General features: G+C 40.2%; 1 protein-coding gene across 6 annotated transcripts in view; it reads left to right on the top strand.

Annotated features, from left to right (window-relative positions):
• Nucleotides 1–233: 233 nt before the first annotated feature.
• The window catches only part of LOC119917042 (WD repeat containing planar cell polarity effector), an 82,927-nt gene continuing 57,015 nt past the window's right edge, over nucleotides 234–26,145 (top strand). For 3 of the 6 annotated variants that reach the window (XR_005447208.1, XM_038737113.1, XM_038737115.1), the window contains exons 1-3: nucleotides 235–634; nucleotides 19,920–19,997; nucleotides 24,535–24,619. Coding sequence is in view for 3 of the 6 variants with exons in the window: in XM_038737113.1 (XP_038593041.1) it covers nucleotides 24,559–24,619 (61 nt within the window). In the remaining 3 variants the exon portion in view is untranslated. Of the gene's footprint in view, nucleotides 635–1,105; nucleotides 1,138–19,919; nucleotides 19,998–24,534; nucleotides 24,620–26,145 lie in introns of those variants that run through there. The other 3 variants (XM_038737114.1, XR_005447207.1, XM_038737116.1) reach the window with 3 other exon arrangements.

Here is a 26,145-nt window from a genome sequence, read left to right on the forward strand (position 1 = left end):
TTTGTAGTTTTTTTTTTATGGTTAGTGTAGTCCTTTATCAAAAAAACCCAACACAAGTTATACAGTAGTAAGTAGTTTTTAGTAATGTTACTATTATCTATACTGTACAAACAGGCTACATGATATCGCTATTTATTGAGCTTTCTGGTTACACAACAGGCTGTTGGAGGATCGCTAATGAGCTAACTTAGCTAGCTGGTTAGCTTAGCCTATAAAGTACCGCTTGTTGTTGCTTAGCGACCTGTGTCCAGCTCTGGTCCAGCTGCAGCAAAGAGCCAGCTAGCATCGAGAGTTACAGTTTGTTAGTTAACGTAACGTTAGCTACTCGTTAGGAAGGCAGACAGACGACCAAAGGGTGTTTAGAAGGACCTCACAGCGATAAATGGCGTTATCATAGGTTATCGATATGAAATTAAACAGGTAACGTTAACGTTAGCAGGTTGTAAGTTTGGTAAGTTTGGTTAATGCTAACGTTATCGAACAGCGAGTGGCGTTCACGTGTCATCCCAATTAAACTATAAGTGTTTGCGGTGAAAGTCGTGTTTTGAGTTTTGTAGTGACCCTTAATGGTAAGCTAAACAGCCTAGGAGAGAGCACGAAAAGGTCTGCGGTTTTCGTCACTGGAATAACATAGGTAAGTTAAGTTGACGATCACCTGTCTTGTGTATTTCTCTGCCTGTCTAACTCTCTCTACCACTCATTTTTATCTGAATGCTAGATTACATGGTGGTGTTTAGCAGTCAAACATAGGATAACTCAAATGTGCTGATTTCGCTTAAATTCTTATTGCTTAAACGTTTTATGTTTAGCTCTCAAGGTGGTTTTTTAGTTAAAACGCGAACAAATAACAACCAGAGCCATTTGGTCTTGCGCGTTTAAGGACTGACTTACTAAGTGAATGACTTCCAGTATATCTTTATTCTTCCAGCGCTGTTAATTGTTCTTTTACCCTGGATATGTAATGTATCCACTGCATGCAACACAAAATCAGTTTGCACATCAAGGTTTTGCAGTTTTGATCTGTTGTTTTCAAAGCAGTCTCCTCATCTTTGTTTCTGCAGCAAAGGTGGCATAAAGTGTTCCTTTCTATTATCTTGTTTTTCAGTTGAGAGGACTCCTATAGAGGCCAAGTGTTAGGTGAGCATGGTTATCAATATTTCATGGCCTCATTACAGGCTCATTACATGACTTGAACAAACAGCAGAGGAGATGGTGTTACACCTGTCTGGTGTCAGACTATGGGCTCATTGTAGGCTAGCTTGACTGGCTGTCTGCAGGGTTAAAGCACTGTGCCAAATGATAAACAGATTATTCTGAAGTGTTGGTGTTTGTAGCATGAGCATTAGTTTCTAATGTGGTTTTGAATTGGCTGTGTACTAGAGACAGTATTTGAGGTTAATTGTAGACAGCAAGGTCGGGTAGTCAGATTTTCAAATAACAAAATAATAATTGCGCTTACAAGCAGAGATACGTTAAGTGACATAATGTTAAATTATCATCATCATTTGAGACCAGATATAAGAGTCTGGTTATTATATTATTAAAAGCTCCATTACAGTTCAGTTCTTGTATGACTTTTCTGGTGGAGAGCGACCACCGGAGGTGTCAGTATGCCTCAGCCGAAGTGATTTTCACTGAACAAAATATAAAAATTATGTGGGATCTGTACCAAACCCTTATGTCTGGAGAATTTGATTTGGTTGCTGGGGCGTCTTTGTAGCACCATAATGCTTGTATGGTGACACATTTTACCTTTTATCAAAAAATTGTGGATATTGCACTTGGCCATGGTACAATTTAGATAATATTTTGACTAATTGTTCAGCCCATGAGTACCACGATGGCACCAATAGTACCATACCTAAAACATTATTATATTGTCACATTGAACATTTTGAGTTTACATCCTTAATTGAATCAATTTATTGTAAAAAAAAAATAAAAATAGGTGCACATTTACTGTATTTGTTGGAATGAATGGATGAGTAGAATAAAAAATATCTTTGACATATTGATGGACAACTGATGCCCGTGATGACACACAGCAGATCCTGTCCAGTTATCAGGAAGCAGGAGGTGAGCAACAGGTAATAAGTTGCAGAACTGCTGTTCTGCTGGGGGCTCTGACCTTTGACCTTTTGCATGGAGGCTTACAAAAGGAAAATTTCCCAACGTCAGTCAATAAAACATCACTAACACAAATAGCTACATATCCTCCACATCCCCTTTGCAAGAGACGGATTTGTTGGAGACTCTTAGAGTCTGTTAAATTTTATGCAAAAACAATTTTACTGTTAGATGGTATGCAGTTTGATGGAAAAGAGTAAATGTTTTTAAGCCTTATAAGTTGAATTTGGTTTACTGATGGTGCTGCTGTGAAGACCATGTTGGATCAATTATTTGCCGCTCTCATTCTCTGTCATGTGAAAGGTCTTTTAATAATATTTTCCTTTTTGTCCAACATCCCCGCTGTTGTCTCTCAAACTAATGGCAGAGAAATGAACCACGGCCAGCAACAATTCTCCATCCAAAGCCCAAAATTGTCCTTGTTTTTCATGTCTCCACCTGCCAGTGACAGGGCCTGACACGAACGCTTCCCTTTCAAAAGGCTCTGTGTGTAAAAACCTGATTCAGAGCTGTTTGAAGCAGCTGCCACAGCCTGGCAGTGTTCCCCTCAGCTCCAGTTACAATTTTACCCCTCTGTGCAGTATGTGCTTGGGTCTGTTATGTGTGTCATCTAGGGCAAACAGGTGCTCACAGCTGTCTGTTGGCTGTCGTAGTGGTGTGTGATCACACTGTGGGTATATTACGTTGATTGGTAGGGCCTTGAAAAATGCTGTAGTCTTCTTTTGATTATCCTTTTTTGTTTTTTTTGTAACAACAATGGTTGTTTATAGCTAGCAGTTAGCAATAAAATGCTAATCTAAGGTAGGTATCAGTTAAATGATTACCTGTGTTTTGCTTGTATGTGGTCCTTCTCCATGCAAAGTTGACATGCCAATAAAATGTAGTGAATTCAATGGATCAAAATGTTATCCAGGCCTTAAAAGCATCTTATCATCTCATCTCTAGTGTCTTTTAAGTCATTATTATAATTTAAGTACTGTGTGGTTCACTCTTATCAACCTTGTTTCCATCTGTAACAGGTAGCTGTTTTCAGGGAGGAAACTCTTAATAAACCCAGTATAAGGGCAAACAGCCAAAGTTAGCATCTAGGTGGGGAAATGGTGGAGCATTTAGAGTCTAAGGAGCCAGATATATCCTTCAGAAGTTGGTGGAGACTAGGGCTGTACATAACGATCATTTTTCAAGTCGATTAACCTAACGATAATTTTTTCGACGACTAATTTGTGTATTCTCGAGAACAAAAAGTTGCCTATTACTCGACTAACATAGCAATTTATCCAAAATAAATATCAAAAACATGTCTAATAAATAATATTTTGTTCAATTAGAGCTGAACGATTAATCGTTTTCAAATCCAAATTGCGATTTGAAAGAACGCGATAAGCTAGTCGTGAAGACGGCGATGTAGGTTAATTATACAGTGCATCTGACCCGTTTTAAAACGGTCATGCATTTGCAAATTCATTTCATTGTCATCCTTGTGTGACAGATCTGCTTGCCAATCACAAGTGCCATGCGCCTCCTGTTACGTTACGGTCCTACTCACCAATCGGAGCGGACACAGGGCGTGTACATTTTACAACAACAAACGAAACTAGATGAAAACGTGTGGGATAATGGACCCATCCAAACAAACACAGGCAGCAACTGTCCCGGGATCAACTCGCACTGAAGTGTTTCAGCGGCGGCGCGTTTAGCCTACACGTTGTTAACGTGATGTTCATTTCATTGTCATTTTGTGTGCTTCAACTAAAGATAAGAGCTCTCTGTGAGCCCGTTCCTCTCCGCTCTGTGCGGGCTACGTATCCTACATGGAGCATTTAAGAATAAGAGCGTTTTGACCGTCTGATTTTGCTGACTTGTTCAGATTTTGCTTATTTTTTCAGTTGTCCTTGATTTTTGTCTACTTTGGTAAAGTAGGCTACGTAGTTAAATTGTGTCTTTTTTTTTGGTCTGTTTTAACTGTGTTTCTTGTTGATATACGATCGAGAATCTGCAATGGGTGTTTTATTTTGTTGCTATTCTGTGTCTGACTTCCTTTCTGGTCCATCTGCTCTGTGCTGCTTGACACGGCTTTAGTCAAAAATAGACTGGCACTGAATATTGAATTTTAAAAATGAATAAATAAAAATGGAATCGCAATATATGGCAGAAAAATCTCAATCTTTCAGCCCCACTGTTGAGTGTCTGGCTAAAACACTCCCAAAGGCCAGGACTTGTAGCTGGAGCTTGTCCGGGGGAATCCACTAACACCGGAGTCGACGTATTTACGTAATCGATTACATCGACGAATCGCCTCAGCCCTAGTGGAGAGGAACACAAAACTAAAAGAGGAGTGAAAATTGGACTTGCAGGTATGGCTGGGCGATATGGCCTAAAATGTTATCATAATAAAAAAAATCATAGAATTTGATACCCATAATTATCATGGTCAATGTCAAATCATTATTTCTTTCAAGTTTAAAGGCTGGTTTTTGCTCCTGAGTAAAAGTTGAAGAAACCAGAGGGTTAATTGTGTTTTTAAACTTTTTTTTAAGATGAGAACACTTGATGCCAAACAGTGGATCACTTAACAATCTGAGGGAGAACATTCAAAAACAATCATGATAAAATATTTCTTCAACTCATACACATGAATAAAATAAAAAAAACATTTTCAGTCCCTTTTCCTCAACAAAATATCTTAAAGAAAAATATGCGCTGATTTGTTCATGATTCAAATGAATTTAATCAAATATTTATTTAACTATAATTATAACATATACAATTATAATAACATTTGTTATATTTTTATTGAGGAAAAACTCCAGATGAACGATAATGTTGCTCCATGTCTGCTTGATGCGTAAATAACTTTGCTAACAGTTTGCCATGACAACTTCTTGTGTAGATTAAAAAAATAAAAAAAAATGCTGCTTCAGATTTTTATAAACGAGGATCCATAACATGATAACGACTAAGATAATCTGCTGGAAAAGTTTGGACAAAACAAAGAATGCAATTGTAAGACTCAACCAAAACAAAATTTTCAGCCCATGTATGATTGCTTTATGAATTTAACTGTCATTGGGCCATTTTAATCTCAAGTTTAAGGTTATGAAAAGTTTTAGGTTTAAATACTGTAATTTAAATTGGAAATGACATGTGTGAACAGCTCAAAAGGTTGGTCCAGAGGATCAAAAGTTTTCTGGCACAAAATGACGGAAAACGATGCCACCTGTCAGAAGTGAGATATCAGGAATAGAAACATCTACGAGTTAGGTAAGATTAAAAGAACACTGTGACTTTGAGGTTAATCTTTTGTTAAAGCCATTTGATTGCATCACATTTTATCTTGTTTTAATTTCTTATGTATGTGGGACCAGTTAAGTATTGATCACTCTCTTTTTTTTTTTCTGCCATGGCATTAATTATTTTTTTTATTTATTTATATATATACATATAATTTTTTTTGTTTTTGTTTACATCACTTAAAAAGCAGAGATCCACTATGAACAGAACACAAAGACTCCTGCTGTTCATTTTAGATTTATAGAAATGAAAGCACTGCTAAAGCCGTACCTAGTTATGGTGCATGGTAAATTGCCGTCTTTAGTTTTCTTCATCTCTGTGTTGATTGAGTCACCTATTGCTGCCTGGCTATGTATTAATATTGTACTCATACCATGAAATTTAACAAGGTTGTTAAATAGTAATATTTGGTTAGTTAGTATGCTGTGGTAAGACATACATTTGTGTTTACCTGGCCTGCATTTCACCTCTTACACAAATATCTAAACTTATTCAAATGTTCTAGCTCAAATGGATTCTCTTTCCAAAACTCTTGTCAAGCAGTTCTTATGAAAGCACCAATAGTCATCCCCTAAATGCTGTCTTATTGTATCAACAGGTAGCTGTATTGATGTGGTTCCAGCTGCATTAATTGAACGCCATTTGATATTTTTAAGAGCCCAAACTGAGCTTCATATGTGGGATAGGATCTGCTGATCTTGGGCTTGCTCTGTCAGAATATTGTTTGTCTTTGAAATATTCATTAGCTTTTCAGTGTGCTCTGCATCATGTGCAGCATATCCATTAAACCCACCTAAACTGCTCATTGAAAATGACTTGTGACAGTTATGACTTGACATAAGCTCACATTAGAAAGAGTCTTTTGTTGCTGTAACTGTTACTTGACAAGTTAGACTATGTTTATTTTCTTCTCTGGCAGTCTCCACAGACAGGTTGACATGAGGGGATTATGCATACTTTGTCTTTGTAAAAAGGAAATCAGAATGAAACCAAAAACAGCAGCGGGCTGCACACATGATAATATCTGGTGCCAGTTTGCCTTGCTGGCCTGATCCTCTGTGTGGGTGCTGTGAAAACAATCGGCATTGTGGGTGTTTTGTCCCTTCCCACAGAAGCGAGGGGAGAGGGCAAAGTTCACACGTGCACAAATCCTAGGATACACGTACACAAATCCTAGGATACACGTACACATGCATACACCTATAGAGATGGAGGGTGAACATGCTCGTAGCTCAGCCATATGCATACACGTGCACGAGTACACAGTCATGCTCTGAGCTGTAAAAATCTTGATAAGTGCCTGACATCATGAACGGCAGCACGTCTCTCTCCGTCCCCTCTGCTGACCCCTCACTCTGTCCACTCCACCTCCTCCTTTTGTTCCCTTCTCATTTCACCTCCCTCAACTCCACCCTTTCTTCCCTTGTCAACTTTATCTCCTCCTGTTCTGCTCCTCCACTTGTCCCTGCAGAGTGCACCTGAGTGACCCCGTCACATTGGCAGCTGGGAGGCAGATAGCCAGCACACCCACCGGCCCCAATATCGCCTTCTTATCAGCCCTGCTAGACCAAATAGCCCTCAGTGTACCAGCAGACACTGTGAGATAGCAGGTTGCATTCACACGAGCGCACTCACATAAATACATAAACAACACACAAACGATTACATCATCGTCACTGCTATCTCGCATCACATCCAGGGTCTGTGCCATCACCCTGTTTGCTTTATTTCTTAGCAGTGTCATGTTCTTGTCTTAGATTAGTTGATGAAGCTTTAGATCAGATGGAGCAGATGCTTTTTGTTCCCCCTTATTATTTTTTTTTATCTACACTGTAATGCAGAAAGTAGCTGTGTTTTAAAATGAACCTATGTGGCCCTGTCCTGTCATTTTCAGTTATTTGCAGTAACCGTAATAATACACTAGGTGTCAGTGTATGGCCATGTGTTATGTAACCAAAGTCTGTCTTGGATGTCACTTGACATAGCACTTGGAAAGTTGTGTTGATGGATTTGTAGTGGCGACTCTCCAAAAACACTTGTTGCGGCAGCAGTAGTTTTGCAACAACAACCGGCCTTATGGGTTGTCAGTTTAAATTCCCAGACTGAAATTTATGTGAAAGAGAGTGGTTTTTACACCCTTTTGCTTTGTTTAACAAAATTCTTAATGGTATAGCACAAAATGTCTTTTTGAAGGGATAAAGTCACTACTTTACTGTCAGATTTCTATTTAAACCTGAAGCACCTTTTCCTCGGACATGGGAAGAGTTTAAATAGCTGTAAATTTGCATCATAAAAAATATTTGTAGAAATCTCATCCAGGGCTCCATAAGAAGCAGCGATCTCAATCTATCATGATTTCACGTAGCCACTAAAGTGAACTTGTGTGTGTGGTGTAACCAAACAAGCGACGTATGTTTATTTCTTATATACAGTCTGTGGTTTATACATCAAGCTTGTGCTGTTGAAAATGATGTTGAAAAGAAATCATCTGGCACTTGTAAACCTTTTGTGATGAGATAGGGAAATGGTTAACCACAAAAACAATGTTTTTCTTGCTTTGAAGAAGTTGATCAGTCTTTGAGGCCAATTATTAATGCAGCTTTTGTGAGAATTTGCGTGCTATCGCTCATTGAAAGCCAAATCTATCTGCAACCGCCATGTCATGTGGAAACAGACTTGTGTATCCCTGGCAGACCTACTGTATGTGTAAATCAAATTCTTACCCAGATAGCTGGATGAGGGCTAGGTCTTTATTCAATGCTATTTTATTCCTGTATGAGCAAAACTGCATCTAATCACTCAGCATACTGTATGTGTTACTTTTTTAATGATTCTCATTGTCTACTGAAAGATATGTTTCTAAACCCTGTTTTTGTTTTACACTTAAGCAGAGCACATTTTCCAAATAACTGAGCTGAGATATCATGAATTGGTTGCTTCCAGAAATAGCGTGCAGATCCATTTGAGCTGTTGTTATTTTGTGGCTTTGGCACTTTTTGGATGCCTGGAGGCGTACGGACGTTTCCAATCTGTCTTGATGTACCTACTACCTCTCTGAGTTTCTCTCTCACTGTCTGTGATTGAAGGTGGAGAAGGACTTTGTTTCCAGCCAAGTATTGGCTTGCTATAGAGAGAGAGAGAGAGAGAGAGAGGAAAAAAAGACAACCAAGCCCTTAATCAGAAAGAACACAGACCTCTGCAAACACACTAACTAACTTCTTGGCACTGATGCAGAACTATTCAATTAAATCTCATAATATACACACACCTTGCACACTCTGCTGTATGTTTCCACCTCTGAGCGAGCCTGAACCACGCTCTGCCACTCTCTCTCTTCCTCTTTCTCCCTGAGGTGTTTGCATAGGGAAATGGTCCGTGAAATAGGTTTGATAGAATCAAACTCCATATTAAGACAAATACATATTTCATAGCAGTTGATGCACTGATTGATGGGGCTGTGTCTTCATTTCCTCTGTGCGTCATCACCGCCAAAGAAGATATTTATCAGAAACAGCAATATGAAGGATCATAGCTCGGCTTGTTTCAGAGAGGAGAGAGGAGTTGTTCACTTGTCGTGTTGTGACTTTGAATGATTCCTGGTGTGAGTGTCTGAGTGAATACGTGTAAATAAGAGTGTGTGAGAACAGCGGCCGGGTCACTCAATAGTGGCCACAAGGGGTCACCAAACCGCCACATGTTGGTGATCTGCCTCTGTCCTAACTGAAAGCTCACTCTCTGTTCCCTCTGCTGTTGACGGCAACAAACACACTTTTTAAAAAACTCACTGAAGGATGACCAAAAATGCGGCAGCAACAGTATGCTGGATCCGCAGCCAGTTGATGTGGCAGCAAACTCGCATTGGAGAGGGTGGAAGGTGGTTCACAACTGTTGTTTTAGCATAACAAGCCTGGCTGACAAACCCTCCCTGACCAACCCCACCTAGCCCACTCGTACCACCTTTCATTAACCTCAAAACTCAAATCCATCCAACTGGACTGGTGACGGCAATTCGCTGCCGATGCTGGCGGTCACACCCCTCTGCACAGCCATAATGGGCCGTGGCACAATTGGGGACTACGTAACCGACAACATTCCCGGGTCCTTCCAAGAGGCCCGTTGCCTGCAGGTCACCAGCAACACCACATGTCCCTGTTTGTCTGCACTGACTAAAAGGAGAGAATGTTTTCCCCCACAACATTGCTGTGTGGGGATTAAGGCCCATTCTGAGTGGCCCCGGGTTGTGCAGCAGATGTTAGCCAGGATAGTACTCGTTGCTGTGCCGACAGTGAGCCGGCGGGATCGTCCCGCCCCGACGACGTTAAGCCTATGAACATGTATGGGAGAGAAGCGAGGGGTGGGGGGCAGTGAAGGGCCTGTCGCACATTAAAAAGAATGGCGGTGGGAAATTTGTCACAGTGGTTACACACTAACACACCGACACTGTCTCTGATCGTCTTCACGCACATCAACTTATACGTAGAAAGCTGAAGAGCCTCACAGATGCTGGTTATGAGTTTTTCTGATGCGTTTGGGTCAGACTGACATCCTGGGACATCAGGACACAGCCTATGTAAGAGTTGTTAAGGCCAAAACCCCTCAGTATCTGCGTGGTGGGTGACCAATTTTACCAAAATATGTTTATTAATTTCTGGTTCAGACAAAATTAAGGTTCAAACGCACGATAAAGACATATGCTTGTGTGGTGGGACAGGCTTCAGTGCAGTCTGTAATGTGTGAGTTTAGCAATAGCAACAAATGTAGGCTTTTAAATCAACAGTTACACATCATCTGTCAAAATCGCTTCCCCTGTGTGAGCAATGAGTTTTACCCCTCCCAGATGATGTTTTAATGTGATGTGCTGTTTCATCCGCTAAGCTCTCAAGTGCTTGTCACACAGAGCCTCTAATGAAGATGACCAAATGTACAGATGACATTATGGGCGAAAGGAAAAAAAATCATGGGGCATTGTCAATATGGCACAACCCTTCGGGGATGATTCTGTTGTATTTAAAGTATTTATTTCACTTTTATATTTGTATACAAAGTGAAATGGGTGAGCATTACAAGAAACAATTGCAAGAAATCTGATTGTCAGAATCACAGCAGCTGGACAGTAGATGTAACAAAATATTCTTTCCAGCCCGGAGGCTGAGGCTCATTATCAATGATTGATATTTTCTTAATACAGATGTACAATGATGGGTGAGAACGTCTAAATACAAGAAAGGAGGAGAAATGTGCTGGATTATACTAATAAATCTTGAATAGGCACGTTTTGAAAAGTAAATTATAGCCCCTGTTTTGTATTTCCCACAGTCAACTGTAACCGTTTACCTAAATGCAGAGTTTGAATTGTAGGCGTGCAGTTCGGTTGTATGGCAGTTTGATGTGCTTTACGTCAAACAGGTCTAACCGTAGGGTGAATGTGTTTAACATGGGGCCCAGTGCAGGTCCCTGTGGTACTCGTAACCATCAGGCTCAATGGAAAGAGGATACAGAGTCTGACAAGACATGACTTGACCCAGCAGTAGAGGCAGAGCCCTGCTATTGTCCTGAATAAAAGTGTGTGTGTGTGTGTGTGTGTGTGTGTGTGTGTGTGTGTGTGTCAGAGAGAGACTCAGTATGTGTGTATGACAAAGTGAAGGGAACAAGAAACTTCTTCGGGGCAAACACAGCACAACACTGACAGAAGCAGTGTGTCAGTGTAAGTATGTGATTGTGTCATGGGGAGCAGGCCATGTCATTCGACTTCAGACTGTACCCTTTAAGCAAGAGTATTGTGTGAGGATTGGGCGTTTTTACTCACAGCTGGTTGTTTGGGCTTTCTGACAGACGGAAAACAGCCAGATCTGTGTGTACATGCATGTGCGTGTGCACTGTTGTCTTATTTTGTGCTTCCATTCTGATTTCAAACCTCAGTAGCAGCTTGACTGACCCTTTACTGCAGCCAACAAAAAACAAGACTCTACCGTGATAGTAAGAACTTTTCACTAATGTGTCTCGTGACATTGTACAGGGACAAAGGCAAAACTCTATTATGCCAACTCTCTAAAACCAATAACTTGGCGACCATCCTTGTTTTTTTTTGTTTGTGGCGCTTCAACAGAAACATGTCTTTCCAGAAACAATGTACCAGTTATTCTGGATAATTGAAGTTGATGCAAAGGAAAATAAAGTAAAATACTACTGCTTGCTTTTCTTCATTTAACACTATTTTCAACCAAATATCTTTTAATATTTTACACTGTTACTCAAACAAAGACATTTGAAGATTTTTTTTTTTTAATGGTAATTTTAGATGAGGATTGGATTATAGTAATCGATAATGACATTGATTGTAACCTGCTGTTGTAGAATTTGTTTATATTTAGATTAAGGTCACTGCAGTTTCCATATAGAAAACCGTGTAAGTTGGAAAACCCTGCAGTCCAGACTAAAGATCATACTACAGTAATGAAGTGTGATAGACAACTGCCAGGTAAAGGAAAGACTAGCAGAGAGTATATTCCAACTAGACAGAACCATACGACAGCAGGGGGAGAAGATATATATGACACGAGCAATCATCTCTGAGGTCACAGCAAAGAGAATAAACTTCTTGGTCCGAGTGCTGTCGATGTCTGACCACTCTGTGCCATGTCAACCTGTCAGAGAGAGAGGCAGAGGGAGGCACTGCTTGCTGAGAGGTGTCCAAGGTGTCATGGCCTCATCTGGGAGGTGACAGACAGCGTGAGTGTTAGTGTGTGACGGGGAAATAAGACCGCTGAGAAGTCTAGGGGACGTTTATCGTGACCTTTCGTTTTGCCAGGGTCCATCTCGCTCTGTGCATCTGACAACAACTTTAAAGGGCCTCGTTTGCCTGAGCCCTTGACAGGTGTGTGTGTGTGTGTGTGTGTGTGTGTGTGTGTGTGTTATGTTTCTGTGTGGTACACACTTGGTCCTAAAATAAACACTTAATGTGCCCCAGCTGCATTTCTATTCATCTGCTATAAAGGTAAAAAACTTTTGGATAAGCTAATTTGTACCAACTTATCCTTAACTAATGGTACAGCTATTAAGATAACGCACTAACTGAGGAACCCGGTTGCTACTATTGCGAAGACGTAGGTTCAGTGTCCAGTTATAGAGCTTCTAGATGAGCTGGTGTTTCACTGTACACCATTGTGTTGAAAAATGCATAATGTGTAGACCATATTTATGAATAAAGCTGCCAATAATCTATATTTTTCGCGTTTTTAATAAATCACATCAATCCCCATCCCAACAAACGACCAACCAAACCTTGATATTTCTGTTTGTTGTTGCACACATCAGCACTGTACTAGGTGACACTTTACTTCATTAATGGAATAGCAGAACATAGATTGGTGGCTTTAAAAAAAATAAAAATAAGTTTTTATTTCAGTATAGGAACAAATGGGCTTGTCCATATGATTTGTTGACAACATTGTTTTGGCCACTGAAGTGGTAGTTTTGAACGTACAAATATTTGGGCTATAGAATTTGTCTTGTGGGAAATGGTACTGTAGTGTACCTTTTTATAAGGTACTTCTAAAGATTTTGTCCTCTAAGAGGTACATCTTGGCTCAACCATTTTTCTCAAAATCTGTGTTTTTCATTTCAGACTTTATGTCTTCATCCCTAGAGAAAAAAATTACAATTCAAAGATATGAAGAAAAACACAAAACGTCAGATAAATAAATACCTTTAGAATTTAAATGTGTTGTGTATCGTGTGTTTGTATATAATGTATGAATGTACTGTAGTGTGTATATATGCACTGAGTAAGCATTTGTATATATGGACTTTTGTTTTTTATGTTTTTTTTATGCATGTGTCTGCACGCAAATATTTCAACATTTGTTTGTGAGTCCATGTGTGTTTACCGTTTATACGTGTGTTTGCGGTCAGGAGGTGAGGGGCGAACAACAGGGCACCAAACCGCTTTAAAAGAAGAAAATACAACAATATAAACAAAACCACAGTCAGTGTGACACGCGTCACCTTCGCTGTGACAGGGGACAGACACCGGAGAGACACATAGTTCCCGAGAATCTCTTTGAAGTCGGCCAGCAATTGTGCCGCTGGTTTGGAAGTATTGTCTTTCCTGCCCTTGGGCGTTGCTGTAGGGCTGATGCACTCGGCTTTTAGTGAAACACTTGCCAGGATTAGGCCTATTAGCTGAACAGGAGTGAAAGAAAACCATCACTGCTTGAGTGGAATGAATGTGGACATTTTGGATTGTTAAAACATTTAGTAGTCACGATTAAGCCAGAGGACTGATTAGGCAGAAAATGTGATGAACATTCTCCATCAGACATCTCTTTTCCTTCGTCTTTCTCTGCCCCTCTCTCTGTCATTACTGCTGCTGTGTTTGTGTTTCTGCTCCAGGCGTTGGGTAAATACCTCTGCTGGAGCAGTTTTGTTCCCCCACTTCCCACCTTCCTCCCTCCATTACCTCCTCTAATGACGTTTACACATCTGCTTAGAAGAGCCTCCACTCATCTCTCTGTCACCCTGTGTCCGTCTTTCTCTCCCTCCCTTTTGTTGCATGTGCACACACAAGCACACAGACACACTGAAGCTGCAAGATTATGCTTAAGAATTGCATTCTCGATTATTTGGCTACTGAATTGATATCCTTTTTTCAATAAAGTAGCCCAGTTCAGGAGCAAATAATGTTCACACTCCTTCCCCAACAGACCAACCAAAAAATTCAGGGGGGGACCAAACGAAAATATTCACACCTGTAAAAAGGAAACAGATGTGTATGAGAGGGCTGTTGTGCTCAGTATCGCATACTAACATACTGCCTACTATATACTCAATCAGCAGTGGTGGAAGAAGTAATCAGATCCTTTTTATTTAAGTAAAAGTACCAATACAACATGTAAAAATACTCAATTTCAAATAAAAGTCCTTAATTCAAAATAAGTGTGTAATATTCTGTCTGTCTGGAAATGCAATATAAGATCCATTACTATGTTTTCAGTGGTGTCTAAACACCTTACATAATAAACTGTTATGTTTTTTTCTATCTTCATAACCGTGGGTCCCCCTTACATGGACGTTGCCACATTGTGCTCTACAGAGCGTGTTTCGTCACTACGTTGTTTCATGTTGTTGTTCTTGTAGAATTCTGCCAGTGTAGACATTCATCACTACATTAAATACAGACGTACGTTAGAAGAAGAAGTAATAATATACAGCAGGGGTTGGCAAATAAGTTTTGCATCGGAACATTTTTTTAAAAATTCATTAGATGGTGGGTGAAAATATAAGATAAGATAATATTTAAACTGCATGTTACAGTGTTTGGTTGGTGTTTGGCTCAGTCGGTAAAGCACAAGACTCTTGCCTAGAAGGTTGCGTGTTTGATTCTACATTGGGAGAATGTTTTTTTCCTCTTCAAAAAATTTATTTTGAATTGGCTGTTTCACATGCTCACAATAAAGTATATGCTGCAATGTGTGTGTTTGGTGTTTGATACGCATCCATTAGCCTACAGACACTTTTCATTTCCCCAGTATCTTCAGGCAGTGAACTTTTAGGGGAATCACATTTTCTGATGGTGTGTCAAGCAGGCTATAGACTCTTTTCAATGTAGTTCAGAATTTTTCAAAGTAAAAGCTCTCAGTTTAACTCGAAATAAAGCATTGCTGCAAAAAAAGGTCTTGCGCTTTCATTTTGGCAAAACCACCCAAAGAGGAAGTGATTATGTAGGTAACTGTTGCCGTCATGACATCTGCATCGCAGTCCGCAATTGGACAGTCTGATGAGATGAAATGTATTTTGTAATTTTCAAGAGAGAGAATAGCGCCTTTCCATTGCAAACTGAATTGCAGAGTTGAATGATGATTAGTTGATGAATTGTTTTGTCAATTGACAGAAAATGATTCTGCAGATATTTTGCTAACTGATTCACTGTCATTTTTTATTAGCAAAAATGCCAAATATTGTCTATTTCAGCCTTTAAAATGAGGCATGGCTGCTTTTCTTTGTCATAAATGAGAGTAAACTGAATATCTTTGAGCTGTGGACTGGTGATCGGATAAAGAACTATGACACCACCTTGGGCACTTGGAAGTTATAATATCTTTCTTTTCTTACATTTTATAAACAAAACAAATAATCAGCAAATTGTAGATTAATCGTTGTATTAGATATGGACTTGCAAGTATATAGCAGTAGTTATCCCCACTCCCAGTATTTCCTTATCTGACCACTTGTATGATAACTGTGGTCAGACTTGTTTTTAGTTTGCGTTTCTTTCTTTTTGTTGTGAGATCTTTCACTATAAGGCAGAAAGCCACCTGAACTCTTCAACTCCTCACCTGCACACGCCCTCCAAACCTTCAATGTTATTTTAAGTGATCTACACACATACACATACATATTCTTAAGACACACACATACTCCCATACGTCACTCGATAGAGAGACTTGCCCAGCGGTCATGTCACTCCAGCTTCAGTTTCTTGCTGATTGACAGGTCCTGTAAAATGCTGAGACACGCACACACATATGCACATGCATACTGAGTGAGTGTACCTGTCATCTCTCTTCAATAGTATTACCTTTACCTCATTTTGTTCTGCCTGTCCATCACCTCTATTCTTCTTCTGCCGACAGCTGAATGGGCTCCTGTGGGACTTTGTGTGTGTGTGTGTGTGTGTGTAGTTTTTGACCTGCTTCCTGGCGCCACTTTGCCCACCCTCCACCAAACCCTCTGTCTTGTAACGGGACAATTGGGAAGAAACACTGTACTTGCATATGTGCGTGTGTGTGGTATGCTGCCGCCAGGCCTCACAGCACTTTCACTCTGGAAAAAAAATTTTTTTAAGTTCTTCCCCTCTTTTTCTCTTCTAAGCAGGTCGAGTTCTGTAACGCCTTAGGTCCTCAACAAAACCAGTGAAGTAGAATGACTGAGTGACAGACAGTAAGGGACAGAGGATGGAGACGAATAGAGCTGGACTAGAACCCCTCAGCCCCACTAATGACCCCCTAGTTGTGGTTATTACACCCCACTGTACACATCCACAAAACAGTGTAGTAGGTCCAGCGTTAGGGATGGCACGAGAACCGATTCGTTGATACGAAAATTCACATTAACATGTTAACCCTTTTGCTAGGTACCGAAGGTATCAGGGGTCCAACATAGGGGTGTGGGGAAAAAATCGATACAGCATAGTATTGCGATATTTTGCAAGGCAATATCGTATCGAAACACAAACGTCAAGTATCGATCTTTTATTATATAAATTGTACATGAGAAGTTTTTTTTTTTTTTTTTTGGCACTAATAAAATTGCTTTTTCAGTCCACTAGAAAAAGAGTTTTCCTTTGGGGACACAATTTGAAGTTTGGGAAAAAGATAAAATATTGCAATAAATTTCAATATGTTTAAAATCGCAATAATATCGTATCGTGACATAAGTATTATGATAATATCATATCGTGGGGCCTCTGGTGATTCCCACCCCTAGTCCAACACCTGGAAGATGGCGCAGAGCGAAGTGCAGCTGCAGCGACGGCTCCGCCTCGACTCTTCGACTAGAATAGAGAATGGAAACCGGGGTGAAGTTAGTTTTGCGGCTGTTCCCGTCAAAAGGTCCACGTCAAAGCCTTGATTTATCACATTTAGAGAGCTAATTTATGCAAATATTTCACAGTTTACCTGAAAATCACCAAAGATGATGATGCTGTTTGAAGCGCTAAGAACTAAATGTGTCCAACGCGCCTCTTGCTGTAGGCGGAGTAAGGGGCTGTCTCAAAAGTGCAATACGATCCATTTCAATCATCAATAACTTTTTGTTTTTCAATATAAAAACTGCCAATATAAATAGTGACCATAAACATGACACTCCTGACTGATTGTGTAGAAAAGTTAAGAAAATTAAGTCATTCATTTAATAATTAAATATGCACAATGCAAGGTTGTAATTTCAGTCTTGTTCATTTATGAATATATTTACATCAAATCACTGTTCAAATGTTTTTACTGAAAGAGTGTATTGTTTTGTTTTTTTTACCATTGTGTCAATCGTGGAATTTTACTGGTATCGGTATTGACTACATTTGTTGTATCGTAATATCCCTATCCATTGTTGTGCCAATTGACGACAGTTTACCCCAGTTGCAGAAACGATTGACTAAACATAGTCAATAGTTGATAATAGCCGATAGTTCGGGAGGCAGGAATAAGAAGAGGAATACCATCTTCCTACGTAGCTATCTAGCTACATTCATGAAAAATAGCCACAGAACAATGGTCACATGCATGGATGAGATTGATGCAGTAGTATGAGAAGTTGCGACTCAGGTTGCACAGAAATCAGTATGAGTCATGGGAATTTTCACCACATCCTTTTTGATCCCTTAACTAACACCACAGGTGCAGATATCCTGCGTGAGGTGAAATGGACGAGTGCATGTTGGTGATCTGAAAAAACAGAAAGTGAGTTATTGTAGTTTGGTTCACAGTTGCAGCACTGGTTATGGCAAACAGTTCATGGAGGCAATTAAGGTGCTTTAAAACCTTTAGCGTTCAAAAACTGCAATTTTGCACTGTTGCAGTCAAAATCATTAAAATCTATTTTAATTATCTCACATTTCTATCATGAATAATTGTCCATAAATCTTGTTAAAAAGCTTCCATTTAACTCCAGATCTTGCCTGAAAATCATCACGTTCCAGAACTGAGAGGTCTAGATGGTCCCCCTAGATTTGTGAACTCTTGCATATGCGGATTTGATTCGGTACAGTAGTGCTCAGCTCTGTTGTGGCAGGTGTACCGGGAGCCACTTGAAAATATTATTGACTCGTTGAATTGAAAGGCATTCTGCAGTCGTCTGACGAGAAAACCAAGATTAAATTTGTTGTTTTATAAAGTGACAAATTATTTTGAAAAACTGGTAAACTCAACAAAGCCGTTAGGGAGTCAGGTGATGTAGTAAATAAAAGTGACATATAGGGAGGAGTTTTTGGTGGAAGAATTAGTCAGATACAGGACAATCACCCACAAGACTAGTTTACTTATTATTTTTATATAAACTTTTTTTGCACTACCAATATTTTTCAACATTATTAAGGCTCCTTACATGAATGAAGCATGTGTGTGGTTTGCAGCATGTTAGATGTGACCTTATGTTTAGTGTCTTCTCCTGAGAGTTTGCACGAGTCTCTTCTCTACCACACAGACACTCGTCTTATCTGTTGTCTCTGTGGTCACAGCGCTCCCATGATGGACATTAGACTCCTTTCAGAGCTTGGATTCATTGTTTTATCCGGTTTTTCACTTCATTATCTCACTAACAGGCAGGTTGTTTTTAGATTTTGTCCACCTGCCTTTGCTCTGATATGACACTGTGGAAGCTTTTCCCTCAAGAAGAAACTGGAGATAAGAGCTTGTGGGAGTCTGTGCGCATGGTTTCATATGTATGTAAATGTGTGCATGTGTACATTTCCTCAGGTATGGTTTAAAGATAGGAGAGTATGCATCATACTGTATATTTCATGCATACGTATGCGCTTGTGTGCCGTATGAGTTCGCATATCAGAAGTTTGAGAGATTGGAGTGTATGCGATGAAGCACTGACTTGAGTGCCTGAGTGTGTTTACTGAATGAGTGTATGTGTTCATGTAGTCTGTGACCAAAACCGAGGCAGGGACTCCAAGGCACCTGAGATTGTAAAATACGCATTCAAAATTACACACTTGTTACCCTACCTATCTCTCTCCGTGGATATAATTTCTTGTCGCTCTTTGTATGTTCTTCATTTTGCCAAATTTCTTTGCGAGAGCCAAAACTAGACCAGGCTGTAGCTGCGAGAGAGAGAGGGCGTCTGCGAGAGATAAAGGTTGTGGGGTTACGAGTCAGAAAATTTTAAACTTTGTCCCGTTTGCGAGAGATGAGACAATAAAGAGTAAGAGTAAAAACTGCAAGAGAAAAAGAGAAAATCAGACGCACTGAAAAACTGTCCTTTGAGAGAGACAAGACAAAGAAAGCTTGCAGACAGGGTCAGAAAGCTTAATGCATTTCTAATAGGAGGTACCTCAGACAAACATGGAAGACAAGCGGGGGGAATAAAAGGTTAGAGACACGTTGGCAAAGGGATGATAAGTAAAGGTACATGAGGGGAAAAAGAGAACTGACAGACAAACCTACACAGAGTCAGGTGAGAGGGGAGGTGTGTGTGTGTGTGTGTGTGTGTGTTTGTTTTTGGGGGGCGGGGGGGAACTAAGCAAGGCTGTGATGGCCTTGTGTCAGTCACCCTATGGCAGCTCTCCCTGTAATTTACCCCATCACTCTTCTCACAGTGATGGGACCACTGCATCAGCTGACAGCACTGCCTCTGGCGTGTGTGTGTGTGTGCACGTGTGTGTGTGTGTGTGTGTGTGTGTGTTAGAAAAAGTGTATACATGTGAGAAAGGATTCTTGAGATGACAAACAAAATGTCTGCGAGCCTGCCTTCATTTCAGGCCTGTCTCTCTCTTGTTGCAGTGAAGCAGATCTGGACCAAGGCCCTAATGAACCCTGCAATTTTTTAGTGGAAACTGCAGTAACATCAACTACACTACAGTAAGTACCCCAAAGTTATGTTGGTTAAAGAGTAATCTGCATTAGCAATTCAAACCAAGTCTGTGCGGTGCCAACAAAGTATTAAAAGTAACAAAATGTCTCGGGTCATCCCATCTGTAGGCTTTTCTTTGCATAGCCAGAGCCACATCCTCCAACCCAACAACGTATATTTTCCTCTCACCTCGGCCTAAGGAGAGTTTTAAGTGGGCAAAGTCAATGAGAGATTTCAGATGTCTTAAACACACCAACTCTATTTTTTTCCTCTCATCATCATCATCTCATCTTATTTCTCAAAGTAACTTGCTTTGGTTTCTCCATAATCTTTACAACAGAGTGAAATCAAAGACACTCCCAGTGCATCCAAATTAATTCAAATAGCTTTGTTTAAAATGTACATTAAACATATTTTCTTGAAAATGTCCAGATTTAATACATCAGTTTACATCTTGTAGTTTTAATGCTGGCATCTCTTTGTGTTAGTTTTTGGGTTTAAAACATGATTGTTTGTGGATTTCTTAACACTGGGAAGCGTTTGTGGTCTATTTTTCTATTTGCCCAGGAAATACTGCTCTTACTTTAGTCTGAACAATCAAAAATGTGTGTATTTTAAAATGGTTCCAGATGCACATTAAATCATTCTGAAGGGAGGCGAAGGTGTGCACATGCACAATTCTATTGTTGTTATTTAGATGGTGTTATTCTACTATAGAAAGGTCAGGACGCGTCATTCCTCCACCAGGATGTGGAACGGCCACAGATTCAAACAAAGAACAACGTTTGTGCCATAAATCCACCTGGATACCCACTGTAGCCAGACATGTTCTTTTCATGTATACACTCAGACCATGTATAGAACAATAGCTCAATGTTCGATTCTGTTAGCTTAAATAAATGTCTGTTTGAGTTGGGGCTGTTGAGAGCAAGAACGAGTTGTAGGTGGGACAGGACTGCAATCCAGCTATCTTAGAAAGGCTTCCATTGTTTCTCTTTCACTCTGACAGAAGCCGTCTCAAATAAATATTTACTTTCTAAGTTCTGTCTTTGACTTTCTCTGTCTGTCCAAGCATATCATATCAAAGACACTTTCTGTCACTCTTGTTCCTCTTTGCACACACATACACACACCTAGTCTCACACTCAGTAACCACCCAGAGGGGACAGCGAAAGAAGAGCAGAGAAAGAGATGCAGGGAGCAGACAAGGTCGTAGTTCCTGTGGACTGCCTTTGAAAGAGGAGTCGTATGTTTACCCTCCCCTCCTTTGATGTTAAAGCAGCCTCTTTACTAGTGTAAAGACAGGGTACAATAACCTAGACCCCACCCCCCACCCCCACACAGTCCTCAGTACACTGGCTGTACACCTCCACAAAGCTCTGCGGGGGGACAGGTAACCCACAGCAACCCCAACCAGAAGTCAGAATGAGTGTGGCAGCTGTCCAGGACCTGTGTGTGTGTGTGTGTGTGTGTGTGTGTGTGTGTGTGTCATTGTACTTGTCTTGTAGCTTTCAATGAAATGTTTTTTAAAGGCTTCATACAATAATTTTTTACTATTTTAAAATTACAGGTGATCGTATTCACACATTTTAGTGTTACACTTCACTAAGTACCAGATATACTACTGCCCTCAAATTATGCCATCATGGGACAAAGCTCTTGACTCTCAGTTACCTCAGTGTGGGTGGTATCGTGCATGTGTCCCTGTGTCAATGTATGCACATGCTTTCATATGAATGTGAAGAGCAAGAAATCGGGTTGAATGCATTCTTTAAAAAGCAAGTCTATAAAAAGCAAACATTGAGGTAATACTTGTGCTTGTCTGAGTGTTACTTTTGGTGTTGCAAGTTTGATGGAGGAGGATATGACGATGTGTGTCGGGTAAAGGCAAGGCATTTACATTTACTAATTTGGCAGAACTGTGTGTGTGTGTGTGTGTGTGTGTGTGTGTGTGTGTGTGTGTGTGTGTGTGTGTGTGTGTGTGTGTGTGTGTGTGTGTGTGTGTGTGTGTGTGTGTGTGTGTGTGTGTGTGTGTGTGTGTGTGTGTGTGTGTGTGTGTGTGTGTGTGTGTGTGTGTGTGTGTGTGTGTGTGTGTGTGTGTGTGTGTGTGTGTGTGTGTGTGTGTGTGTGTGTGTGTGTGTGTGTGTGTATATCATTCTTGTCCAAAACAAACTCACCCAATTTGCTCCTGCATTTCTCCATCTATGTTGGCCCCCTTGTTTCTTCTATTCTGCCCTAAATTCCCTTAGACCCCAACAGCTGTGCAGAAAAAGGTCTCAATAACTTTTAGGTTAGCCAGACGGGTGATAACTGAATGAAAGCTGACTGAAATGAGGTTTTCCCTCCAAAAAGGGCTGACTTACTCTAAAAAAAACAAAAAAGAAAAGAAAAGCTGGTTAGGAGAGGATGAAAGAATCCTCTTATGTCAGTAAACTCGTTACGCTGTTGCCGCCATACCATGCTAGCCCCTGTGTTTCCATGGCATCCGGAGTTATCTGTGTATTTTTGTTGGGACTTGTAGTTTTGGAGGTTGAGTGGCAAAATGAGATCCCCCCCCCCCCCCCCCCCACACACACACACACACACCAGGAGGTGCAAGAGGGGAAAGATAAGAGAGAGTCCACCTCTCAGCGTTAAAGAGAGAAAATAAGAGCGAGGGAGAGAGGGTGGAGAGACGCAGAGCATTAGCTGCACAGACAGAGAAATGAATGGCCAATGCAGCAATACTGATGCACTTTGTTACACTAAACAGAGATTCTGCACCAGCCGGGTCCCCTTACATAGTCACCACGTCACGCCGCCATACATTTCTATGAAGAAGAAGAAGAATTTATCAGAAGTGACGTGAAATTTAGACAATAGAGGCCCATACATATTATTAAGCATGAGCCGAGAGAGCGTGTCGGCCACCATAGCTTCTACTACGCGCTTGGAAACGGTAGGGGTGAGCTGTGAGTGAGCAATTTGGTTGCAATTCACAACCCTGACCACTAAATGCCACTAAAACTTAAACACTGAACGGTTAATCAGACAAACTCAAAAACCTTCTTTGTTATATGCATTTTAAAGATGAGTTGAATGTGAAATTAGCCTAATCTAACTCAGTTGCTTTAATTGTATGGGTTAAAATATATGCAATTTAAGAGATTAAACGCCAATCTTCACTGTCGATACAACTTCAGATTGCTTAGGGACGTAAAAAAATTACGTACAACTGATAACATTCCCCAAAAAATAAAAAACATTGAACACGCCTTTTTGTAGGGTTGGCATACAAATACACATTTTTTTTTATATGGAATAGTAGCAATAATGGAACCATAATTAACATTATTAACAGAAATGTAGTAGTAAGAGTACAGTGAAAGTGTCAGTAGTGGTGATGCTCTAGTTTTAATAATTGTTTTAGTTGTGGTAATGCTGACAGTAGTTATAGTATTGGTTAATGGCTAGTAAAAGTGGTAATTGAAGTAAAAGTAACAGTAGTTGTAATTAATGATTCCACAGTAGGAAATTCTTTATTGCTGAAACATCATTAATTGGTTCAAGTCACAGTCAGGATACTGCTCACACACATAGAACAAAAACGGGCAGCTAAATACAGTAATAAACATACTACAGGGGAACCCTTCAGGAATAGAGGTTAACCGACTGGAGAATGAAGTAATAAAGGAAGGATAGCCAGCGAATGCTTGGATCTTTGTCTTAGCTGTCTGTGTGCGTCCATCACTGCTGACCTGTGATGTGTGAATAAAGGTGCAAGCATCGCCGCCTGTGACCTTGTCTCGTGTCAGTCAGAGTTCATGTGCATGTCTGTCTGTCATTTGCTTTACATTGTCTTAAATTAGTATTTTGTTCAAAATTTGGATTCATAGAGTAACCCCACTCCTATTATTCCAACTTACTAGTAATACAGGTATAACAGGTACAGGAAGTGGTGCTACAAAAGAGTATTATGTTGCAGCGCTGCATCACATTTTTAAGGAAAGGGACTACTGCGACTATTATTACGTATACCGTTACTAATACGACTCCACTGCTACTGCTGCGATGGCTGCTACTACCACTAAGGGGAAAAAAAGACTGAAAATAAAATTTAAACTCTAGAAAATAGTACAACAAAAACAGGAAAAAGTACATTTTCCTTTTTAATTGGCAAATGTTGACCAGGTTCGTTCACATTGCCAATGCTGTCTGTCATTACTGTACATGCTTTTTGCATTTAACTGGTAATTTGATCATATTTTCATTGTACACCATCAACACTTCGTCTCAAACCTACCTTGCCGTGCTTTGTCATCTGTGCTATACTTTCACCACAGAGGGATATCAGGGATAATGCCAGTCTAGGTATACATTCAGGGTGTAACTGGCGGTCATACAAGTTTGTGTGTATTTGAGCACGTGTGTCTACATGCATGCTTTGCTTGACCCTTAGGCCTGTTTATGTCAATCTATTATGTTGTCTCATCAAGATATACATCTGCGGTTGTGTTTGGTTTGCCCTGTCTCTTTCTCCTTCTCTCACTTGTCCCCTCTCTGCAGACTCAGGTTACACTCCTCCGTCAGATGGCGTTCTGCCTGGCTGAGCTGCACTTGTGGTCCACCAAGAGCTCACTCCAAGTCAAAGGTAGCACTTATCACCATGTTCAATCTCCTCCTCTCTCAATAATTCTCTCCCTGTCTCCTTTTCCTCTCACTCCGTCTCGCTCTGGCTCTTTCTTTCTGTCATCACTCACTTTGTTTTCACACCTTCTCCCCACCGTAACAATCTGACTCTCAGTCAGCACCAATTCTATCCCTGTCTTTTTTCACTTTCTCTTTGTTTACTGCATTATACATGATGTTCTTTGTATTGATTTTATGACATTCAACTGTATCTGTACATTGCTGTACAAGTGTAATTGGTTAGAATAACCACAAGCGACTCTAGAAACATTTGTATGTTTTCTGAGACCACACACATTGACTGATGTTAACAAAGGGAGTGTCTCGCCAATGTGGGTGCCATGTTTGAATGAGGTATACATCAGACTGTTATAGTACAAAAACAAACTAAAGAAAGTTTCTAGCTGTGGGAAAGAGTAGGTGGTTATAACACTTAATGCAGCTAGTTTCTAAGTAGCTTGTGTTGTCAATATGTAAATGGCTATTATTACAGGGGGGTTGTCCACGGGTGCTTGTGTATTATCAGACTGAGTTCAATGTAAATTGAAGAAAACAGGATACTCTGTGGTACCAGACACTGAAATTGAATGATGATCAAATCAAAGAATGTCAGTCCTGGTCCTCTACACAACCAAAGAAACCCAAAACTCTAATTATCTTGTGAATTCAGTTTGTCTTAGTACACCGAAGTCTAATCACAGGCATCATTCATTACAGATCGGGAATTTTTTCAGTTACACTGAATATTAAAAGGACCAGTCCACTAATTTAGCATACAGCTGTCACAATGGACAGTTTAACCACAGAAGTATCAAAATCGATGCAGGAGAACCAGAAATATTGTCTTTTTTTATTCTTCATCCTTGTCAAGACGTTGCCCACAATTACCCACAATGCAACACAAGCGAGATTCAGGTGCAGCTAACGTAGCCTCAAGTTGCTAGCATAAAGCAGGGATGAGGAGTGGGCTACAGAGGTCTGATCTCACTGCCTTCTAACTCCGCAGCCCCTGATTATTTTCTCATTTTCAAATGTGTAGTCTTCAGCTCCAACCGTCGTACCGATTTTTGTGTTAAATCATTTGAGGACATTTATCAGACTTCACACTGTTCTTTCTGGAGTTCTGGAGGGTTTTATAGAACTATCTTCACAGATGCAGTCGTACTCTCCAACACCTGTATCAGACATTGATGTTTAAAACAGTTGTTCCTCTTTAAAGGGTTTTTTAAAGGGGCACATTTCATATTTTATGATCCTGGCAAACGAACCCACTGAGGTTAAATAGCTGAGTTTCCCTACCAGTCAGTCAGAACTGAAGAAGTCCTTTGGATCAGGGACGAAACGTCTTCCAGGATCTTCAACCAAGTCCAGTTGCCCTTGACTTTAACCTTCGTTGGATAACTATGACCTGGATGACTGAGAATCTTCACAGACATATTTTATGATGATTTCCCAGAAGCAAAACTATCTATGATCTTTTTTGTTTTC

Source organism: Micropterus salmoides, unplaced genomic scaffold, assembly GCF_014851395.1.
Source record: "Micropterus salmoides isolate LMB-PRFRI ecotype aquatic unplaced genomic scaffold, ASM1485139v1 Ms_hic_scaffold_22, whole genome shotgun sequence".
Taxonomy (NCBI): domain Eukaryota; kingdom Metazoa; phylum Chordata; class Actinopteri; order Centrarchiformes; family Centrarchidae; genus Micropterus; species Micropterus salmoides.